The 24,992-nt window shown below is 42.4% G+C and overlaps 1 protein-coding gene across 4 annotated transcripts in view; it reads left to right on the top strand.

Moving 5' to 3' along the window:
• The window catches only part of PIGN (phosphatidylinositol glycan anchor biosynthesis class N), a 385,079-nt gene that overhangs the window by 176,039 nt on the left and 184,048 nt on the right, over positions 1-24,992 (top strand). For all 4 annotated transcript variants that reach the window (XM_068236754.1, XM_068236755.1, XM_068236753.1 and 1 more), the window contains exon 13: positions 18,486-18,564. In XM_068236754.1, coding sequence (XP_068092855.1) covers positions 18,486-18,564 — 79 coding nt within the window. The remainder of the gene's footprint in view (positions 1-18,485; positions 18,565-24,992) is intronic.

The following is a 24,992-nucleotide window of genomic DNA, read 5'->3' as shown; positions in this document are numbered from 1 at the left end:
TGAGGATAGAGTTTCCCCGGGACACTCATTGTGGGACATGGGCAATGATCGCAGTGGAACTAGGCTGTTGCCTGCTTGCAGACAGCAGCCATAATGCTATCACCCACCTCATGTACAGGAGAGAAGGGAAATCTAGTTTGCTGTGTACACGGACAGATGCAGAATTAGAGGTTGCAGAGTCTGTAGGGGTGTGTACAAAGATGTATGTGTGTGTGCCTATTTATTCTACATATGTGCAGTTTTTTTATATTTGAATAGGTGATTGAATAGCATTTGTTCTGGACCAAGAGGTTCAGACTCTGCTTTTTGCTTTTTTTTTTGGGGGGGGGAGCAGGGGGTCCCCACTGACAGATCTCTTTAGAGGGGCCTGATGTATTGTAATTACACCCCTGCCAGCTGACTTGTATTAACTCACCTGTCCCTGCAACAGCTTCATCCTGTGCTCCTGCTTCAACTTGCTGCATGCCTCTTCTCTATGACCTGGCACCAGGGTTGCTAAATCATCCCTTTAAATACTGACACATTTAAGTTATGCAGCTTCCGGTGCAAATTGCACATAATCAGTTCCTAAACTGTATCTAACTAGCCACAAAACCTGTATAAATCATATTTGTCAGTATTTAAAGGGATGAGATGGCAACACTGCCTGGCACATTTCATTTACACATAACACATGCCAAATGGAGAAAAGGCAGGCAGCGGGGCTGAAAACGAAGCACGGGATGGAGCAGCTGGGACAGGTGAGTTATTACAAGGCAGCTGAGCTACACAATATGCTGGGGTCAGGGGAGCAGTTGATGGGAGATCACGAGGGGTAGCAGCTGGCCGGGCCGAGGCAGAGGCTGAAGAGGCTCCAGCCTCAGGGCACAGTGTAGGAGGTGGCGCACAATTCATTCAGCTGTCATTCCCAATTGTGTTTGAAGCCCAAAGAAATAAGAAAAGGACATACATAGCAGTGACTGCAAGCCAGATAACTAGAGATTAAGGTGTTGGGGATGTTGGGGGCCCTGGGGCGTCTCTTAGTCTAATTGCAATTAGTGTGTGACGGCTGGGGTGGGAGGGATGGAGGGTGCACTTTGCAGTCTCAGCCTTGGGTGGTGAAGGACCTTGTCCCGGCTCTGGCAGCCGGCTCAGGGGTTGACTTTGCTTGGAGGGGGGGTGGGGTATGGGGTCCCCAAGTTACTTTTGCCTCGGGGCCCCCATGTGGCTTAAACCGGCCCTGGTTTTAGGCCTAGTTCACACCAAAAATGGCTAAGTCTAATCGCAAATGCTTAGCACTTTTTGTAGGGATTTGCAGTAGGGATTTCGGGCATGTGCCTAGAAATGTTCTTTTTATGCCTAGTGGTTTTGGAATGTTTGCATTTAGCGATTTTGTAGCTCTTGTGGCAAACCAGGAAGTACACTTTGACCTGGAAGTGAACAGCTTTGAAAATCGCTCTGTTTTTTAAAGTGATTTTACAGTTTTCCTTTACTTTATATTGAGGCATAATCACCACCAAAATGCTGCAGGACTTGCGTTTGTGTTTGAGGAAAAAATCACATTGCTCTGATGTAGCTCATACGGACTCATGAGCCAAGCGCTTTTCGAAATGCTGGCGCTTTTAAAAGCACTCAAAAGCGCTCTTGGTGTGAGCCAGCCATTACAAATAAGAAAAATCTATGACAAACAAGCAGAGAATAGAATAAAAGAGAATTAGATATGAAAAGTAAATTTACAGCAATATAATGTGTAGAAAGATTTTAGGACAGCAGAGGAGAGCAGGCTGATAAGAAGTTGGAGAGAAAATAGAAGAAAACCCGGTGAAGACAGGATTAAAAACCTCAAACTGGGCTGCAGAGAAACCAAATCTCATGCTCGTTTCTTTCAAATCTTTTTGGTTTAATTCTGGTCTTGGAGCATGGAGGCTCACTCTGACTGGGGGTTGCTGTTTCCGCTTAACCTACGGCAGCTTCCCTGTAATGTAGCTTGTGTCAATGTCTGTGGCGAGTGCACTGATGGAGCTGTGGGCATGGAGGCTCACTCTGACTGGGGGTTGCTGTTTCCGTTTAACCTACGGTAGCTTCCCTGTAATGTAGCTTGTGTCAATGTCTGTGGCGAGTGCACTGATGGAGCTGTGGGCATGGAGGCTCACTCTGACTGGGGGTTGCTGTTTCCGTTTAACCTACGGTAGCTTCCCTGTAATGTAGCTTGTGTCAATGTCTGTGGCGAGTGCACTGATGGAGCTGTGGGCATGGAGGCTCACTCTGACTGGGGGTTGCTGTTTCCGCTTAACCTACAGTAGCTTCCCTGTAATGTAGCTTGTGTCAATGTCTGTGGCGAGTGCACTGACGGAGCTGTGGGCATGGAGGCTCACTCTGACTGGGGGTTGCTGTTTCCGCTTAACCTACGGTAGCTTCCCTGTAATGTAGCTTGTGTCAATGTCTGTGGCGAGTGCACTGACGGAGCTGTGGGCATGGAGGCTCACTCTGACTGGGGGTTGCTGTTGCCTTTATCATCAGCTTTTCTCATTGTCCGCGGCGAGTGCAGTGTGTCCAGCCGCTGAGCTGCAGACGCTGGTGTCATGTGTCCATGTCCAGTCGAGTAAACGGCAATGCTAGAGGCTGCTGGTGAAAGGCACTGATGTGGGCAGGACCATGGCTCTGTCATTGGGGCCGGTCAGTGCACACGCTCAATAGCAGTCAATGCGGTGATTGGACCCAATGATGGAGCCGTAGTCCCGCCCACGAGACTGTCAGCACTTATTGCCATAAGCAGCTTTCAGCATTGCTATTCACTCCATTGGACATGGACAAATTATGCCAGCATCCAATACATCATGCTGTTTGATAATGATAACACACAGTGTAGAAAATAAAAACAATTCTGTTTGTTAGCTTAGAGCAGCAAAACAGCCTTACTGAGTTTAATGATTTGGGACGTGGTGCTAAACATAATGCTGCCCACTTCTTATAAATTACCAAGTCAGCAAACAATCGATCTGCTTAGAATCTAATATAGAATCTTGATTAGCTAAGTTAGCCCAATTTTTAACATGATGGCAAATACATTATTTCTATGCAGCAATTATCTTTCAAAATAGAAAGGGTGTAGCATATACTGTGCCTATGCGAGTACGGCCACTCTGTGCTACTGCGCAGGTGCGTCCACCTTCCATGCTTGCACGGCTGCACTCATGTCAGACTCGATCAAAAGGCAAAGTGGAGGAGAGCCGGGCACATAGGAGTGAAACTTCAATGCTTTTAAAAATTATGATAAAAAAACAAAACTTTAATGCTTTATTTACCATCAATGGTTAAGACACAATGCAGACCTAGACAAGGCAGTGGGTTTAGATACACACCGCGGCCTAATAGCCAATTTTCACAGCAGCAACCGCATCTTCAGAGGCTCAGATGCAGAGTGTCAGCGTATGCTGCAGCCACTGCCTCTGTATGTAACAATATCGTATCATACAGAGGGAGTGTATCACTTACCCACATGGTCCACAGACTTCTGTAAATGATATCAATCTTGCTTCATCCCTTAATAAAAGCTATTTTCTATTGCCACCGCTATGGAGAGTACCCACCATTTTTAGACCTATACATTTCAAACAACTCAGGTCACCATTATGATCAGAAAGCACATGTTCAATCAAACTTTTTTGTATCAATAAAGTTTTTCTATAAGCACATGTAGGGCCACTTGGCTTTAATTTCCAATTGATTCTGCCTCACCAGGTAGGCCCTCCTCTTTGTAGTGGTTTATTATAGAGGGTCTGATTGCATCATTAATTATAAAAACTTTTCAATCAATCTTCTGGGTGGGATGAAAGCGGTCACTTCACATTAGGGAGTTTGTTTTTATTTCCTTTGCTACGTATAACATTGTTTTCAATTAACAGGGTTAGACCCAGAAAGATGATCTCCATCTCACCCTATACACCTGTAAACTGCATGTTAGGGGGGCCTTCACAAAATCAACCTATTCACCCTTACAAATCATCAGGACGTCGTCCATGTAACAAAACCATTTGATGATACAAGGAATGCTCGATAACCTGGAGGGTTCGCTAGTGGACATTGCAAATTTTGTATGCATATATGTACAACTTTAAATTGGACCATTAGAATTTCACCTTGGAATTATCTAAAGTAGAGTTACACTTAAAATAAAAATATTGAAAATTGAAATGTTACTGTTTATATGTTTTTTGTAATGTTTACTTAAAAATTGAGGCATCGCTAATCTTTATAAAAAGATTTAAAAAAAAAACATCTTATTGCCAATTTTTCCATGCGTTACTGTGAAGAGAATATTATGTTCGACTGTAAAGTGTTTCTTTGGAAAATGTATGGAATATGAATGCTGACTTCAAGCAATCACTTGAAGAACGTGAACCTCGTAGGTTTAGTTTTGAACTTGACAGTGTCAGTGACAGTAAAGTTGAAATAGCATCTCTCAGTGGTCCTATATATTCAATAATGCTGCGTACACACCGGCGACTATGGTCGTTTGAAACAGCTAATTAACGATCGTTCCGCCGACAATCGGGGAAAGAACTTTACCCAACGATCATTAACACGAACGACAAAAGAACGACATCGGGAAGATGGAAATATCCAACCTGACGGATCGTATCTACCGACAATCGTTACAAAACGATAGTGTGTACAGACATCGGCCGAGAACGATCGTTACAAGGGCCAATGCGCCTGTGGGGAATTCTGCCCAGCTTCAGTACTTCCTTTGTAGCGCGGCCGTAAAGATTGTTACATTGCTCATTTCAATTAAACTTTTGTTTTCAAGTTAACAATCATATATTTGTATCTATTGTAACTCCATGTCAGAGTTTTTTTTTAATTTTATATAAATATGTACGCAACATATCCTTCTGATCGTTCTTTTCTGCGATAACGATCGTTAAAATGTGTATGATGATCGCTGCATCCCATCGTTGCATTCCTATCTTTCCAATATCATTCGTCTGGTATCTATCGTTCCTTGCAAACGATAGTTATCGCAAGTGTGTACGTAGCATTAGTAAATTGCTTAGTTGACCCTGTGTGAAAGTACTTTTCAGCCTCTGCTTGTGCTCTGACTATTGGCCAACGAATTGGGAACTATCTTTGCAAGTTAAAGCTAATTGTATAATCTGTGACACCTGTTTGTATTCTCATAACTGGAGCTGTCTTCCGTAGCAGACCTGCTACCATATCATATTCTAATCCAGAAAACGTTGACTGTCACTGCATCTACAATGGTAATCTGAGATATATTTTACAAAGAGTTACTGACTTCTGGAGGTCTTTAAAAGAGTATTAGAATTTAGTGGCTTGCTTCAATTGTATAAACTTGTCTACTGTTCTTAAAGGGACACTTAAGTCAAACAAAAAAATGAGTTTTACTCACCTAGGGCTTTCAATAGCCCCCTGCAGCTGTCCGGTGCCCTCGCCGTCTCCCTCCGATCCCCCTGGCCCCGCCGGCAGCCACTTCCTGTTTCGGTGACATTAGCTGGCAGGCTGGGGACGCGAGAGATTCTTTGCGTTCCCAGACACATTAGCACCCTCTGTGCTGCTATATGGTATATGATATATGCTATAGCAGCATAGATGGCGCTATTGTGTCCAGGAACGCGAAAAATCACTCGCGTCCCCAGCCTGTCAGCTCCTGTCACCAAAACAGGAAGTGGCTGCCGGCGGGGCCAGGAGGATCGGAGGGAGACGGCGAGGGCACCGGACAGCTGCAGGGGGCTATTGGAAGCCCCAGGTGAGTAAAACTCTTTTTTTTTTTTTTTTTGACTTAAGTGTCCCTTTAAATGCTTGCCATCAACCAACACTTCGTAATCTCCACTTGTTTTTCCATAAACTGGTATTTTCATCTTCCTGTGTGAGGGCAATCCGTTATGACATTTGCTAACTGTTTGTGCCAGCTAGTTTTAAACTGCTAGAAACTTGTCACAGCAGCAGAGCCATGGGCAGGTCTACCGCTTGAGATATTAAGGGCCTTATCCACAACTATCAAAAAAGACTGAAAGCAATCATTGATGCTAATGGGGGCAAAAGACAATATTAAGAACTAGGAATACACAAACAAGGACATTCTCATTATTTCCCTTTTTAGTATGTTTTTAAGAAAAACAAAAGTTTGCTTTCTTAACCGCCTTAGCGGTAACCCCGTGTGTGACACGGGGTAAGCCGCCGGAGGGTGCCGCTCAGGCCCTGCTGGGCCGATTTACATAAAATTTTTTTTTGCTAGACGCAGCTAGCACTTTGCTAGCTGCGCCAGCACACCGATCGCCGCTGCCCCGCACCCGATCGCCGCTATCCGTTGCGGCGCGCGCCCCCACCCCTCCCAGACCCCGTGCGCTGCCTGGCCAAACAGTGCCAGGCAGCGCCGAGGGGTGGATCGGGACTCCCAATGACGTCACGACGTCGGTGACGTCATCCCGCCATTGCGACGGGGGAAGCCCTCCAGGAAATCCCGTTCTTTGAACGGGATTTCCTGATCGAAGCGGGCGGCTATCATGTAGCGAGCCCTAGGCTCGCTACATGATTTAAAAAAAAAAAAAAAACTGCTGCGCTGCCTCCTGGCGGAATTTTTCATACCGCCAGGAGGGTTAAAACAGAAAGAATTTGCGATAATTCAGGTTGGAGTGAGCTTGAGATGTCTCCCAGGGCATCACTGCTGAATATATGCAAATTAACCATTGTTACTCTTAGAAGCTAAACACACCTCCAGAACCGCTGGATTGCAATGATGTGTCCGTTTGTTAATGTGTACAGAGCCATAATAATCCAACATGCATACAGACTGTTTTGGATTGTTTGATCCTCATCAGTGCATGGCATGGATTAATTTGGCTCTATGGAGTAGGGCCTGTAACACCAAGAGGTACAGACTAACCAGCAAGCTCATGGTGACACAGAACTCATTGGAGTGTGTAAGGGACTACAATGGTCCTAAAAGCCCCCTTACTAAGATGCTAAGAAAAACAAAAGTTTGCTTTCTTAAAACAGAAAGAATTTGCGATAATTCAGGTTGGAGTGAGCTTGAGATGTCTCCCAGGGCATCACTGATGAATTTATGCAAATTAACCATTGTTACTCTTAGAAGCTAAACACACCTCCAGAACCGCTGGATTGCAATGATGTGTCAGTTTGTTACTTTGTACAGAGCCATAATAATCCAACATGCATACAGACTGTTTCGAACTGTTTGATCCTCATCAGTGCATGGCATGGATTAATTTGGCTCTATGGAGTAGGACCTGTAACACCGAGAGGTACAGACTAACCAGCAAGCTCATGGTGACCAAGAACTCATTGGAGTATGTTTTTAATAATGGTTATGGTAGTCTGGCATGCCTTGAATATTTGAATTTAGATTGCACTAAATCTAAATGAAAGGAGTTTAGCTTGATTAATCATATTTTTCTGTAAAGTATGCAAACATATGAGCATAAGTGTAACCTGAAGTTGAACAAGTCAAACTGTAATAGAAATCTTGATAAGTGAATGTAAACTGCGGTGGAGGCAACCAAATATGGATGACAGAAAATATTTCCGAGGTTTTATTAGCTTTGTATGGCCAGCACATGAAACATTGATCTATTCAGAAATTAGACAGAAGTCTGCCTTTTCCAACCAATTTCATGCTTAAATAGTTTTCATTTTACAATTTACAATTCACAAAGTGGGATTCATCAAATTAGTCAGTCTTTTAAAAGAAAGCTGAATACTACAATTCAAACAATATTGAAGGGCAAATACACAATCATAAAAGCTCACCACTACATTCAGATGCAGTGTCTATTGCCAGGTAAATCGTTTAATAGATACCTCAATTGTTTCCAAATGAAAATAACATTTAGAATGCTATTTAAAGTGACTATGACTTCATGGACCATATATCAAGATACAAAAAGGAGGACAATGTTTTTTTCTCATAGACAGTATTAGAAAATACAAAATGGAGGACAACGTATGCGTAGCGCCTCTTCTTGGAGCACAACACTGGCCCCGTAGAGTGGGGTGCAATGTTATAGTTTGCAGCCTGCGCACAGGTATTATGGGTTTTGAGACTAATTATTTCTCCTTCCAAGTTGCTACGACTCGGAGGGGGAATAGTATTTAACGCTGCTGGGAATTTCTGTAGCAGTAGGATAAGCCGTTTTGTGGCTCACCCTGTGCCAAGCTGACCAGTGGCGTACTGACACATATGCCAACATATGGAAATTATTACTATTAGATACCTAGTTTAAGCTTGTGTATTTTAATGCATACAGTATATACCATATACTTTTCAATTTTCTCCTGAGTTTTCTCCAAGTAGATATTTTCAAACCTCATCACTAAATAATTTAAAGTTCCCACCAAGCAATCAGTTTGATATTACCTTTTTAGCTATTTTTTCAATTATCTCTTTGCAGAAAACTCAAGAGAACAGTGAATAGGAAATGGGCCCAAAGTATAAAATATATACTAATTCTGAAGTTTGCATCATTCTATTTTTTTCCTTTGACTCTTTGTATTTGCATAACAGAATTTATTGTGAATCTCAGAAACGGCATGGTTAGACTTAAGTGTTTGAAGTGCCCAAACTCCTTGCCTTACAGTCTCACCACCTAGAGGAGGTAGTCATGGAGATGCAGAGAGAGGGCACCAGCCAGTCTTTTACTCTGATCACAAATCTGACCTTGCACACCCCCACCCTGTGCGCAACAGAAGGGAGGAGGTGGGCGTGTTCAGGGTATTTCAACAATAAAATAAAAAAGATAAACGAGAGCCCAATATAGTGAAGTATTGTACCACAAAAGGAATTTATATATGTAAATAAGTATAATACTCACAATCATAGGTTGCTATTAAAGGGAGCCTTAACTCAAAAAAAAAAATAAAATATGAGTTTCACTTACCTGGGGCATCTACCAACCCCCTGCAGCCATCCTGTGCCCTTGCAGTCACTCATGGCTCCTCCGGTCCCCCGCTGCCAGCTAGTTTTGTTTTTACCGACTGGGAGCCGGCCGCCAAGCGTACATTTTTACGCATTCCCGCTGGTGCAGGAAGCCATCGCGGACATTAACAAGTATATTTTTACGCGTTACGGGTGCAATGTGTAAAAATGTACTTGTTAAAGCTAATGGGATCCCATATGTAAATAAAAAAAGTCAGATACTCCCCTAAGGAGAGGGAAGGCTCGGTCCTAATGAGCCTTCCCTCTCCTCTCCCGGTGCCCTCCATGCTGCGCTGGCTTCCCCGTTCACATCCCCCGCCGAGAGGACTTCGGGAGGTGAGTCCTCCCGAAGACAGGCGGCTCCACACTGCGTATGCGCGACTGCGTCATAGAGAGCGCTCTCGCGTGCGCAGTGTAGAGTGGCCCGTTTTCAGGAGCACTCAGGCTCCCGAAGCATTTCCAAAGCCTCCCTTTGGCTGGAAAACAGCGGTATTTGACTGAAACGGTGGAATACCGCTACGGGGGAGCCAGGACAACAGCGGGGACCGGGAGAGGAGAGGGGACGCTCTATGGGACCCAGAGCCTCCCTCTCCTTAGGTGAGTAACTGACTTTTTTAAATTTAAAAATGGGTTCCCATTCACTTTAATGTCCGCTATGGTTTCCTGCACCAGTGGGAATGCATAAAAAGATACACATGGCGGCCGGCCGACTCCCAGTCGGCAAAAACGAAACTAGCTGGCAGCGAGGGACCGGAGGAGCCATGAGTGACTGTGAGGGCACATGATGGCTGCAGGGGGCTGGTAGATGCCCCAGTTAAGGGAAACTCAGTTTTTTTTTTTTCAGTTAAGGTTCCCTTTAAAGCAACCACTGTAGATGCATATGGGGAAAATAAACCGGTCCTCATTCAGGCTCTCCGTATGAATGGAATAAAAGGACAGATACCACCCATCTACCAAGGTGGATAACAACTTTGAGTAGTATACAGAGGTGCCAGAATAGAATATAATAATTAAAAATCATTTAAAAAGTGGGAGGTAATTGATGGACTTACCTCCACACTGAAGACATACACGTGATCAGCAAAAGGTCAACATTTATTTTGTACTCCGCAACAAACTGCAACGTGTTTCGTGGTCCACATCCCGCTTCCTCAGGCAAAAATGCAAAAAGGAGTACCTGTATAATAAAATCATACATATCATAAATACACTGTTCAATGAAACAGATTCAAATATAGGATCATATAAAATCATAAGAAAACATGAACAAACATGAAAATGCATCATGAGATTTAAATGGTTAATCTTTACATGCGGTGCCATGCCCGCTATATTAAAATGTTTATACGAGGAACATAATGTAAAAAATCGGTATAAAAAACAATATCACAATCACATGAATTAAGATAACTGGCACCCTTAAAGGATACCTGAGGTGACATGTGACATGATGAGATAGACCCGTGTATGTACAGTGCCAAGCATACAAAAAAACTATGCTGTGTTCTTTTTTTTCTTTCTCTGCCTGAAAGAGTTGAACATCAGGTATGTAAGTGGCAGTTCCTGTCTGAGTCAGGACTGAGTCAGACATCAGTGTGACCCTCACTAATAAGAAATTACAACTATAAAACACTTTCCTAGCAGAAAATTGCTTCTGAGAACAGTAAAGAGACAAAAGGGTTCAATAGTTCATATATTTTAGCTCTGGCATGCTTCAATGATTGTGTCATTGAGCAAAAACAATAAAACAGTAAACACTTAAAAAAAGTAGATTGAAATATAAAATAAAAGTTTAGAATAACTTAGTCATTTTTAGGAGGAGGAGGATAAATACAGTTGTTTATTTAATTTGTTTATTTTCAACTCTGGTGCCCTCTAAGAAAGCACACAGTGATAAATCTATGTCCTGGATAAAGATGTTCCCCAAAAAACTTTTTCCAACTTGTGTCCACAATTATGTGCAAAAATGCAGTGGTGCATCACTTATTCAATTGGAGTAAGATAAACTGAATTGCATAAAACTGCATGTAAATGCAAAAATGTGTATGACTAAAATAAGTCAGTGGTTGTGCTGAATAGGTATTAAAGCAATATAAGTTCTTACCAGATTCCTGATCAGTGGGGGCAAGAGCACCTCTGTGGCTGGCCAGGCGTTAGTCTCCGCACTAAATAGACAGATGGCATTCGTGGGAACAAACTGGCAGGCGGAAGTGGTGGGTGGCGTCTGGGGGGCTGTGACGTGTGACGTAGTGTGTCTATGTATACATACGTACATACACACACATTGGAGTGAAGGAGGGCCGTGACATACGACGCAATGCATCAACGTGTACGTGCGTACGCATTGGAGTGAGGAACTGCGGCCATGCATATGCTATGATGTACCTATGTGTGTGTCTTAGAGAATAACACGCATATATACGTGCAAATAGAAACAGATGTGGTGACCATGTATAGTAAGGCCAATTATGCATCTCATTGTGTGTGCATTAAAGAGAACCTGTACTGAGTAAAAATATTTAAAATAAACACATGAGTTAACTTCAAATGAACATTACATATTTACCTTTCCATCATTTCCTCTCAGAAGCTCACCATTTTCTTCTGACAATAATCCCATCCAGTTCTGACAATATTTTGTCAGATCTGAAATAGATCAGTTGCTGTCAATAAAATATCAGTTACTGTCAGTTATAGCTGAGAGGAAAACGGATGTACCCGGTAATGTTCATGTTTCCCTATGGCTGAAGTGGGCAATGTTACAGTTTAACTGTGTGCTGACCAGAAAGCTGTTATGAGGTAATGGCTATTTTCAAAATGGAGGACGGAAAATTCCCTTGATCATAGTGAACAAATAGGATGCGGGACAGGAGAAAGACACTGAGGAGTAGACTACATGGAAGGTAAGTATGACTTGTGTATGCTTATTTTGAATTTTATTTTCAGTACAGGTTTTCTTTAAGTCCCTATAAAAAGGAAAAAACCTAAAGGAAAAATAGTTATTAAGTGATAATCATACGAAAATGGTAATGATACAAAATTGAAACATTATGGAACACCATAGTTATTGGGATCTAGTAACATCTAGTGGTAAAAAACTGAAGAGACTTAAAGGCAACCTAAACTTAGGATATTGATGTTTCCTTTTAAAATAATACCGGTTGCCTTACTCTCCTGCTTATCCTGTGTCTCTAATACTTGTAGCCACAGCCCCTCAACAAGCATGCACATCAGGTGCTCTGATTGAAGTCTGGATCAGCTGCATGCTAGTTTCAGCTGTGTGATTCAGCCACTACTGCAACCAAAGAGATCAGCAGGGCTGCCAGGCAACTGGTATTGTTTAAACTGATATTGTTTAAAAGGAAGCAACCATATTACTCTCAGTTAAGGTTCCCTTTAATCTAATCTTGCTATATTCTGTTAATCTAAAGAATAAGGGATACACAGAATTAATCTAATATACTAAAACAATAAATAAATAATATTCAAATAAGGTCATGTCCCTTTCTATTTATCTAATGGACATTTGATGTGCTCCTTCCTGTATAAATAAATAAAAGAGTCTTTATATAGACATAATAAACCATCTGGTAGAGCATATATTAAAAAATGTTCTTACATGGGTACATATTAAAAAAGAGCATCTGGGTGTGAGTATATACCAGAAAAACAAGGAGAAATAGTGAGCCATCATAAATGAGAAAACAAAATGGCGACCAAAAAACCAACAAACAGGAATAACAGAACCATGCCGATGGTCAAATTGTGATTGGAGTTAAATCAAATTAAAATATTTTTTCTAGCTGTTCATTTAACCCATAAGGTACCAATGTTTTTAGCGTCTGTATCCAAAACATCTCTGTATTTTTTAACATCTCGTGAGCATTGTTTGGAATGGGATGAAGGATTTTTATTGCTGTGAAAGAGAGTTGTGCAGTGTTACAGTTGTGATGAAGTTTAAAATGTCTGGACAAACTATGTGCTGGAAAACCTTTTGAGATATTAAGTTTATGTTGTGCTATTCTATCTCTCCAGTGTTGGGTAGTATGTCCCACGTACTGAGTCTTTCAGGGGCAGGTGGCCACGTATATAATTAATTTGGATTCACAATTTATATATTTGTTTATCTAAGAAATTATGTTGGCAGTATGGGCTTGGATTTGGTAGGTGTGTGTGACATATGGTGGGCGGGCTAGACATCTTTTCTTCCGACAGGAATGAGACCACACTGATAAAGTACTGTAGGTTGAGGTGGATATAGATTTAATTTTACTAGGAGCTAGTAAATTACATAGACTTGGGCTCTTCTGAACGTTAGAGTCCTTTGGATAGGGATGTGTTGGATAATCTTCCATCACTTGGCTAAAATATCTTTTATTGTGTCATGTTGAGCACTGAATCTTGTGATGAACTGTAATGTAGTATCTGAATTCCTGGACAAAGTTGTTTGAGGTTGTGATGTTTTCATAGGGTTTTTTTGTTTTGGAATGTTTTGCTTGGAATTAGGCGACTCGAATACTGTTTTGGGGGTATTGACGATCTTTAAAGTTTTTGGCCAGAATTGTGGATTGTTTATTGTAGTCCTCTACAAGTGTTCAGGGTATGGTTTTGCACCTTTTTTGGCTTTTCCATCGTGTGCACTGAGCTCTTCTGACTATTCCAAAGAAGGATATGTGTGGAAAGCCTGTGTAAAAATTGTGTGAGTAATGGCATAGATGTTTTAGATCAATCGGCATACATACAAACAGACTGGCTTTTTTCCCATCTACCAGTATTTAAATTATTTGGCATACTCTACTTATGCCTATTTATGCCTTTGTTTTTATCACTATGTTCCTTATATTGAATTGTCTGCAGCATTTAATACCGTGGATCATGGAATATTAATCCAGCAATTGAAGAAATACTGCAGCCGAAGGCCTGGTTCACATCATATGTGCTTCCGTGCGCATATGGAAGCGCGTATGATGTGCTGAAACGCAGGAACGGCAGAAGGGCATAGACTGCCCTTCTACCGTTCACATCTACTGCGCTGCGCAGCAGTATGATGCGCTAGGAAACGCTTGCGTACTGCTGCCTGCATTTTGCCCGCAAGGGCAGAGCTGATCCCATCACTGTCAATGGATGGGATCAGGCGCGCAGCGGCGCAGATGGCTTGCAATCGTACGCGTTGCGTTCGGATCGCACGGCCATCTGCGCTGGCTACATGTGAACGAGGCCAAACGGGTGCTGTTCTCAGCTGGTTTCAGTCCTTCCTGTCTGGCAGGTCACAGCAAGTGTGTCTGGGCGCCCACTACTCTTATCCAATGCTACTTGCTTGTGGAGTCCCACAGGGCTCTGTGCTATCACAATTACTCTTTGCAGTCTACATGCTCCCAGTGGGCAAATAAAACCAGATCTATGGCCTTGGATGCCATTGTTATGCAGACAACACACAACTGTATCTGTGCTTCAAGCCTGGCACACAAGACCCATCAGCATCCATCAGTGCCTGTCTAGTGGAATTGCAAAACTGATGAACACCACCAGCTGGTTGAGGCTTAACAGAGGTGTTGGTGGTAGGCAGTCCACATATGACAAATTAAATCCAAAAGTCTCCCCACTTCAACTAGCAATTGGGGGAGATGTCGTGCAGTATAAAGGCTTGGTACAAAATCTGGAGTTGATCCTTGATTGAAAGTTAACACTCAGACAGCAGGTATCAACTCTTGTCAAATCCTCATTCTTTCATCTAAGATATATCCACCCGGACACGCTGTAGCCATTTTTACTTTATGAATTTTTAAAGACTTTTTGAATAAAGAGCTATATTTTACTATTGGTGGTTCCTGCCTCTGTGGACTTTGTATCTAAGAAATATAGTGAGACTCAAACACCTTATTCCAGCTGAAGACCTACTCTAGTTCATGCATTTATATCCTCCTTCCTGGACTACTGCAATGCCCTATTCATTGGATCCCCAGATAAAGTTCTGCACACCTAACAACTAGTACAGAATGCAGCAGCCAGACTCCTAGCCAATGTTCCCCCGCAGTTTACACATCTCCCCAGTACTGCAAACTCTTCACTGGTTGCCAGTAAAAAGAGAAATAATTTTAAGATCTGCCTTCTGACATTCAATGCACTAAACCACAAGGGACCCAAGTACACAGCTGATCTATTGGAACTATATGCCCCTCCGTGCACCCTCTGCTCTGCAAATAAGGCGATTTTGGTTATTCCCAGGATCCACTTAAAAACATTTGGTGCACAGGCCTTTTCCCAAGCAGTTCTAGGGAACTTACTTCCACAATCAGTGTGAGAGGCTCCTTCTCTTGACAGCTTTAACCTCCCTGGCGTTCTGATTCCCCAGGATTTCCGTGCAAAAAGTGGTTCAATAAATTTCCAATAATTTTCAACCTTTTTTTTTCTTTGCAATCAATTTTTTTTTAAATATTGAATTCAATACAGGTTATTGTATTGAATTCAACTTAAAAAAAAAATGTTTGCAGTGAGATGTTTATGACGCTGTGTGAACCTGGTGTCAACGCCAATCGGCAGGGGACATGTCATCGCTGAGGGAGAAGCAAAATCCGTACACGGACATGGAAGACGGCACTGGGGAAGCTATCAGAGGTACGCGACGAGGGATCAGCACGCCAATGGTGAGTATAAGACCCAGATGTGAAGGCAGGTGTATAGGGAGCCACATGTAGCCAGATGTCAGGGTAGCCAGGAGTGTAGCCAGATGTCAGGGTAGCCAGGAGTGTAGCCAGATGTCAGGGTAGCCAGGAGTGTAGCCAGATGTCAAGGTAGCCAGGAGTGTAGCCAGATGTCAGGGTAGCCAGGAGTGTAGCCAGATGTCAGGGTAGCCAGGAGTGTAGCCAGATGTCAGGGTAGCCAGGAGTGTAGCCAGATGTCAGGGTAGCCAGTTATGGGTAGCCAAGTGTGTAGCCAGGTATATAGGATGCCAGGTGTAGCCAGTTATAGGGAGGTAGGTGTAGCCAGTTATAGGGTGCCAGGTGTAGTCAGGTATATAGGGTGCCAGGTGTAGCCAGTTATAGGGAGGTAGGTGTAGCCAGGTATATAGGGGAGCCAGGTATATAGGGTGCCAGGTGTAGCCAGGAGTATAGGGTGCCAGATGTCCCCTCCCTCCCGATCTTCCCCCCTCGATTCTCACTTTTGGTATGGGGGATCCCCCTTCTGTGCGGCGGTATTTTGGGCTGGGGGAACCCCCTCTGCGGGTGGGGGGATCCCCCTTCTGTGCGGCAGTATTTTGGGCTGGGGGATCCCCCTCTGCGGGTGGGGGGATCCCCCTTCTGTGCGGAGTATTTTGGGCTGGGGGATCCCCCTCTGCGGGTGGGGGGATCCCCCTTCTGTGCGGCAGTATTTTGGGATGGGGGATCCCCCTCTGTGGGTGGGGGGATCCCCCTTCTGTGCGGCAGTATTTTGGGCTGGGGGATCCCCCTCTGCGGGTGGGGAGATCCCCCTTCTGTGCGGCGTGCGGGTGGCCTCTACCCCTCCCCCCCCATCCTCGCTTCCCCCCCCCCTTCCCCATCTAAGCCCTTTGAGCAAATAGAACAACTCACCCAGGGGCCCTCTCCAGCGCAGCACTTCTTCCTCCATCGCAAAGTCCCGTCTCTTTACAGTTACATTACGAGACTTGGTGACGTCACCAAGTCTCGTAATGTAACTGTAAAGAGACGGGACTTTGCGATGGAGGAAGAAGTGCTGCGCTGGAGAGGGCCCCTGGGTAAGTTGTTCTATTTGCTCAAAGGGCTTAGACGGGGAAGGGGGGGGAAGCGAGGATGGGGGGGAGGGGTAGAGGCCACCCGCACGCCGCACAGAAGGGGGATCCCCCCACCCGCAGAGGGGGATCCCCCAGCCCAAAATACCGCCGCACAGAAGGGGGATCCCCCCACCCGCAGAGGGGGATCCCCCAGCCCAAAATACCGCAGAACAGAAGGGGGATCCCCCGCTTGCCCTAGCACATTCTCTCCCTAGGGATTCCCTAGGGAGAAGCATGCAGCAACCTGCAGAGGCTGCTGCAGCGCTGCTGATCACAGCGTGAGAGGGGAAAGTGCAGGACGAGCTGAGCTCGCTAAGAACATTTCCAGCAAGTTTTCTTTGGACGACCTCAGCTCGTCCAGAACGCTAGGCAGGTTAAGAAAAGGCTAAAAAACCCAAATAATTTCCAGAGCCTTTGAGACTGCAGAATGCAGGATCACATCGCTTTGAGTCCCCAGGGAGAAAAGCACTATCAAAATATTATTATTATATGCACCGTGGGGCTATCATGAAAAGTAATTTTGCTGTTACACAATGAAAAAAAAGTGCTTGAATCTTTGCCCCGGCAGAAATCACAATGAGAGGGGCTGAGAGTAGCCAAATCCTATAGAAACTTAAGAAGAGGCCAGTTGGAGATGGTAACTAGTGCTGTTAAATTTGTTACTGCCAGTTACAGAAGCAATAACCCACTACAGGTTAAGTTTAAAAGAACACCCAATATGGGAGCATATTCTTTAAACTGCAGTAAGCAGAATACTGTGTGTAAAGTCTTAGGGCAATTTCACACCGAGGCGGTGCAGTACTTTTACCGCTACCTACCGCTGTGCAATGATAGTCTATGGAGACTTTCATACTGGGATGTTATGGCACAATGGAAGTAAAGTTTTCACTGCATCCCCGTGCAGGTCAAAGACTACGTTAATGCTGCGCTGCTGCATCGAATTGTGGCGATCTGCGTCAGCTCGGAAGTCGAGTTAGTCTACGGCGATGCGTAGATTTTTAGAAAAGCACCGACACGGCGTCACGACACGCATGCACAGAAGTGTTTTTAAACAATACACTTTTGCATACCCGTAGCAGGTTGTGATGGCAAGCGTGCGTCACGCGCGTCACTTCCTGCTTGGACGGTGGCCAAACAAGGAACATCGCGCAACAGCACGGTGTTCCGTGAAGGCCTGTTTTTGGCAGTGCGTCAGGCGCGACACACCACATCGCTGACGCTGGTTTCTGGCGTGAAACCAGCCTTACGCACGATGCATTGCACTACGCTTTACTCATCGTGTGGTAAGACTTTAGTACATTATTCTACGTACTGTAGTTTAGTGAATATACCCCATGAACTCAGATTAGGTGACCTGCTAATGTAAGTGTAGCAACTGCTCTATGGCTGTACATCGTGGAGCTCAGCACCCAGATAAGCAATATGGACTTGTGATTGCTCATTCCAACAAACTGATGGATCTTGGGAAGAGGTTAGTTTAACATCTAGGCACCGTCATATTTGCTCTCTTATCCAAAATTGTTGGCTTTTCCTCTGATTGCTTTTATTACAGCAGTTTTGTTGTTTTGTTTTTTAAATGGAAAAATTATGTGACAAGAAGAACCACTATTCCGCCTCCAGTTGATCTTTGCACAGGGCCATTTTGGGATAAACCATCTATCATTGTGATTGCTCTTTGTTGTGCTCTGTGAAATGATTTCACATATATTGCTGGAATATATATAAGCTGTTTAACCACACTGTACCATTGTGCTCACCCCTCACATGTGTTTGTATTTACAGTTTGCTTCCAGAGTCTAAGCAGCTTGACATTTTAAGGAAAACAAGATCTCACATTCAAGCAGGAAATTACAAAGAAGGGGTAAGTTTATAATCAAGAAACGGCAACATTTTCTTATTTGAGTAATGTCTTTTATGCGTCCTTGTGTTTTCTTTGTAAAGATTGGCATTTCAATCATAGGAGAACTCCTCGTGCAAATCTCTTTAGTACCAAATTACCAGCATTCAGATTTAGATGTAGCAATTTGTATCACATGAGGAAAGTGACATGTGATTTTTCTTTTTTTCCCTCATTAACTCTTTAATCCTGATTTGTCAATGTTATGAAGAGATTATTCATACTATGTAAATACAACTGTCCTATTCCTGGTTGTTTATTCCTTAAAATAGGCATAGTGGAACATAAACCTATAAATATCCTTGCATTCAGATTTGTGTATTGCAACTGTTCTCAGAGACAGCACATTTAAATAAAGATATTGCTATTGCTATTCAAAAAAAGCAATGTCAAACATTTTATATACATAGTAGATACATGGTCTATACCTACACTACAATGTTTTTATGGTCATCATATGCATGTCATTATAGTGATAGCAGACAATGGTACTTGCTTGGTAAAGCTGCATACTTTACAGCAACGGTAGATGGATTTGTATGCAGGAAAAGAGTATTCCACTACACCAAGGATGGGTATAAAACTTTTCTTCAACTTTATTTGCACATCAGTTAACACATACAAAGGCTAACGCGTATCGGAGCTCTGAGAGGCTCAGAAAAAAGTAGATGGATTTGGCAAGTCCGCTAAGGGCTAATTCACATGGGCAGTTGACAGGGGTATATGCATCAGCTTTACTTCATCTAAGATAAGTTACTGAACTGACACACTCTGATCACAGATGCCTGCATTTCAATTCAGTAACTTAATTTGAGATTAAGTGAAACTGATAGTCACACAAAAGTCAACTGCCCATGTGAATTAGCATTTACTGCACCTACCTAGTACTTCCAACTATTGGTTATGCTGCATACTATGCTAGGTTAGCTATGCTACTAGCTGACAACTAGGAATGACATTTCAGAATTGGGACAGTTCCAATTTTCGCATCAGGATCTGGCAGTTACGAGTAAGAACACGAATATCGGAAATGACTAATTTTCGAGTTTCCTTACAACATTTTACATTGAATTCAATGGGCACAGACTTTTGTTATTTGCAGACATCAAACCAACAAATGTTGATTCTGGTGATATCTTTAACTACCTAAAGACCGCACCACGCCAATTGGTGTGGACGCGGCGGCAGCCCCAAGACCGCCTAACACCTAAGTCCTGAGGGCGTGTTTTGCAGGAGATCGCATGCATCTCCGCTTGAATGATGGAGCTCTGCTCCGCCATCAGGCTCCCAGCAGTGTTAGCCGCTAGGAGACTTGTCTATTTACATAGTACAGTGCTGTGATCTAAGGCAGCGCTTTTCTGGGGTCAGTCGTGACACTCGGCTGCCCCCCTGGGTGGCTCAGAGAGCGACCGGCTCTCATCCCGCTCGCTGGGATTGGCTGATGGGAGGAGGGAGGGTAGAAATAAAAAAATGAATATATATATATATATATATATATATATATATATATATATATATATATGCAAAATTTATTAAAAAGAAAATCAAATAAATATTTACAAATAAATAAACAAAACACTGCAACACCAATTAGAGCCCAACAACAGAAAGCTCTGTTGGTGGACAGAAAAGGGGGGGAATCACTTGTGTGCTGATCTGTACCGCCCTGCAGTGAGCCCTTTAAGCTGCAGTGGCTTAATTTGTAAAAATAAAATAGCCTGGTCACTGGGGGGGGGGGGGGGGGGGGGGGTGTAAAGCCTGCGGCCCTTATAGAGAACCTGTACTGAGTAAAAATATTTAAAATAAACACATGAGGTAACTTCAAATGAACATTACATAGTTACCGTGCCATCAGTTCCTCTCGGAAGCTCACAATTTTCTTCTGACAATAATCCCTTCCAGTTCTGACAATATTTTGTCAGATTTGAAATATATCAGTTGCTGTCAGTAAAATATCAGTTGCTGTCAGTTAGGGCTGAGAGGAAAACTGATGTACCAGGTAATGTCCATGTTTCCCTATGGCTCAAGTGGGCGATGTTAGTTTAACTGTGTGCTGACCAGAAAGCTGTTATGGGTAATGGCCATTTTCAAAATGGAGGACGGAAAATTCCCTTGATCACAGTGAACAAACAGGACGCGGGACTGGAGAAAGACACTGAGGAGTAGACTACATGGAAGGTAAGTATGACTTGTGTATGCTTATTTGACTTTTAATCTTCAGTTCAGGTTTTCTTTAAGTGGTTACATGGTTTGTTGCAAGCTTTCGAAACCTTTAGTTTCTTTTTCAGGCATTATACACAACTGGATCAGAACCTTACAATAAGAAGTTTTAAATCACAGTTCTGTATAATGTCTGAAGAAGAAATTTAACAATTCGAAAGCTTGCAATAAACCATGTACAGTTAGTCATAAAAGGTATCACTGGAATCAATGTTTGTTGGTTTGATGTCTGCATTTCTGCTCTTTGACTAGCACGGACCACACTTCACTTGTGGTTATTTGCAAAGCCCCCGTACATGCTATAATTACCAAATTTGCTTGACATGTTAGAGAGATTAGTGGAAGCGTGTCAAATTTTCTTTTTCACAAACGCCATGTCATTTTTGAGAAAATCCTCTTTAACCTTCCATGGGAAAAATGTTTTCAAACTGCAAAATTAAATTTGCTATATATGTGAAAATGTGTGCTTTTTTTTTTTTGCACTCCAGCCAATGAACTTGATGCAAATCTCGGAATGGTTTGAGATATGCAAAGGCTACAGGAATCATTATGCAGTCTCTTTTTTTTACATACTCCCACTAATCTCCCTAGCAAATTAGGGGACGATAGCTTTGCAATTAACCGAAAAAGTCATCGCTATTGACTTCATTGTAAAATGCTGAGTGAAATGTAAAATCCGGAGCGTAGAATTCTGAATTTACTAGCAGAACTTGATATTCTGCTGTTCCGGTCATCCTTACTGACAACAGTGGATGTTCACTTTAGTCAATGCAAGCACCATGTTAGCTAGAGAAAAGCTATTTGCCACTGAAAAATATCATTTTTGGTCATTAAACTCTACATTTGTTGATATACTTCCTATCCCAACATACAGTGGTGTGAAAAACTATTTGCCCCCTTCCTGATTTCTTCTTCTTTTGCATGTTTGTCACACTTAAATGTTTCTGCTCATCAAAAACCGTTAACTATTAGTCAAAGATGACCTAATTGAACTAAAAATGCAGTTTTAAATGATGGTTTTTATTATTTAGTGAGAAAAAAAACACAAAATCTACATGGCTCTGTGTGAAAAGGTGATTGCCCCCCCTTGTTAAAAAATAACTTAAAGGTGGTTTATTACACCTGAGTTCAATTTCTGTAGTCACCCCCAGGCCTGATTACTGCCACACCTGTTTCAATCAAGAAATCACTTAAATAGGAGCTATCTGACACAGAGAAGTAGACCAAAAGCACCTCAAAAGCTAGACATCATGCCAAGATCCAAAAAAATTCAGGAACAAATGAGAACAAAAGTACTGTAATTGAAATCTATCAGTCTGGTAAAGGTTATAAAGCCATTTCTAAAGCTTTGGGACTCCAGCAAACCACAGTGAGAGCCATTATCCACAAATGGCAAACACATGGAACAGTGATGAACCTTCCCAGGAGTGGCCGGCCGACCAAAATTACCTCAAGAGCGCAGAGAAAACTCATCCGAGAGGCCACAAAAGACCCCAGGACAACATCTAAAGAACTGCAGGCCTCACTTGCCTCAATTAAGGTCAGTGTTCACGACTCCACCATAAGAAAGAGACTGGGCAAAAACGGCCTGCATGGAAGATATCCAAGGCGCAAACCACTTTTAAGCAAAAATAACATTAAGGCTCGTCTCAATTTTGCTAAAAAAACATCTCAATGATTGCCAAGACTTTGGGGAAAATACCTTGTGGAGCGACGAGACAAAAGTTGAACTTTTTAGAAGGTGCGTTTCCCGTTACATCAGGCGTAGAAGTAGCACAGCATTTCAGCAGAAGAACATCATACCAACAGTAAAATATGGTGGTGGTAGTGTGATGGTCTGGGGTTGGTTTGCTGCTTCAGGACCTGGAAGGCATGCAGTGATAGATGGAACCATGAATTCCACTGTCTGCCAAAAAATCCTGAAGGAGAATGTCCGGCCACCTGTTCGTCAACTCAAGCTGAAGGTATCTTGGGTGCTGCAGCAGGACAATGACCCAAAACACACCAGCAAATTCACCTCTGAATGGCTGAAGAAAAACAAAATGAAGACTTTGGAGAGACCTAGTCAAAGTCCTGACCTGAATCCTATTGAGATGTTGTGGCATGACCTTAAAAAGGCGGTTCATGCTAGAAAACCCTCAAATAAAGCTGAATTACAACAATTCTGCAAAGATGAGGGGGCCAAAATTCCTCCAGAGCGCTGTAAAAGACTCGTTGCAAGTTATCGCAAATGCTTGATTGCAGTTATTGCTGCTAAGGGTGGCCCAACCAGTTATTAGGTTCAGGGGGCAATTTCTTTTTCACACAGGGCCATGTAGGTTTTTAGGGTTTTTTATCACTAAATAATAAACATCATTTAAAACTGCATTTTGTGTTCAATTATGTTATCTTTGACTAATAGTTAACGGGTTTTGATGAGCAGAAACATTTAAGTGTGACAAACATGCAAAAGAATAAGAAATCAGGAAGGGGGCAAATAGTTTTTCACACCACTGTATGTAATGGTAGAAGCTCCTTTTTCCTCTTTCTGCCCCATTAATGAGCAAACAAATATTGATAAAAAGGTGAGGGATTATATAAATAAACATGCTAACATCTTATACATATGCCCCCCCCCCCCCTTCTCCTTCCCCTTCCCTGTGGATTTGCCTAGAAATTTCATCAAGAAAGGGTTTCTGCAGTAGTATATATAGATATTCTAAAAATCAACAGAATGCTTTGACGCTGCTCATAGAAGTTCATATTGTCTATTCAGTTTCTGGCTCTTATACAGCTACAATGAGGGCATTCCAACTATTCTGTCTTGAAGGGGTTTCATTTTAAGGTTTCCGCTCAGAATGTGGCATATGCTGATGATGGAACTCTAGTTTTCACATACCGCTGAAAGAAAAATCAGAGGAGACAGTTCCTAAATACCCCCATATCTTATACATATACATGTGTTTTTGAGAGCCATAACATACAAACATGGGTGTGAAGGCCACACCTTATAAACGTACTTACTGTATGGGGAATATAACATATCCTATGTGAGACAGCTGCTCCACCCAGATTACTCTCATTAAAAGTTCAGCAATCCCACATGATGAAGGCGGAACTTACATTGGTAATCTTTTTTTTTTTACTGCAAAACTTGTAACTGGAGCATTGAATTACTTTGTGCTAAGTAATTTGATTTGTAAGCCTTTCTTCTACTTTAAAAACCTGCTCTTTAATACCAATATTGTTCTCTGTAGACAATTTAATTAGGAGACAGCAATTTAGCAATTTACTAAGGCAGTGAAAAACAAAACCCTATTTCATCTGAAATGATTATGACCCTTACAATTCTAAATTTAATAGTGAATAAATCTAAGTGGTAATAGTTTAATTGTTTTTATTAAGCATAGTTGAGTGCAGATTTTTGTACTCCTTGAAATTGTGCTGTATCCCATCAGATCGCTGCTTGCCAGGGACGTATTTATTTATAACACTCCCCATGTCTGACTTCTGCTGTGTGCTGCTTATCTTGCCTTTCACACACTGCAAATAAATTGGTCTGCATAAAAAGTTAAGGGCAGTTGGCTTAATAGGATACCATGGTTCAACTATCTTTCCATGTAAGGAAATGCTGAACACATTCACGGTATATTTCATCATCTACAAAACCTTAGCTAAAGAAAATCTCAAGAGTGAAATATCAAAGTCTTAAAACCTCGGAAATCCACTCATGAACAGGCTTGGGCTAAACTGGCACTCTCTGTACATTTCCAAGGTGAAGACCTAACAAATTTTCTTACAGACCTAATTTCTAGGTATTTTATCTTTAAGCAGAAATATCCATGTATTTCTAGTCATTGTGTAATTTTGATATACTTTTTTATTTTTTCTTGTCATGTTGAGACTGATAAGATGGATTGCGATCAAAGCATTGCCAAATGTTTCTCTTGACAGCAAATCGATCAAGTGTAGTAAAAATGCATCTGGCTATACAATGCACAGTGATGATTCTGCAAGAATGTGTTTAGCTGGTCAATGCCTTAGGCAGTCATGAATTCAGGAGCACTTAGGAGATAGCCATGTGTCCTGCATGTGAGTTAGCATGTTAGAGATGCACAATTTCCCAAACCTGTTTGCCAAATCTACATATGTAAAATCATTTAAAATCTATGGAGAATTTACCAATTTGTAAT

This window comes from Hyperolius riggenbachi, chromosome 5 (genome assembly GCF_040937935.1).
Source record: "Hyperolius riggenbachi isolate aHypRig1 chromosome 5, aHypRig1.pri, whole genome shotgun sequence".
In the NCBI taxonomy this organism is placed as follows: domain Eukaryota; kingdom Metazoa; phylum Chordata; class Amphibia; order Anura; family Hyperoliidae; genus Hyperolius; species Hyperolius riggenbachi.
This window is presented reverse-complemented; position numbering and strand designations above follow the sequence as displayed.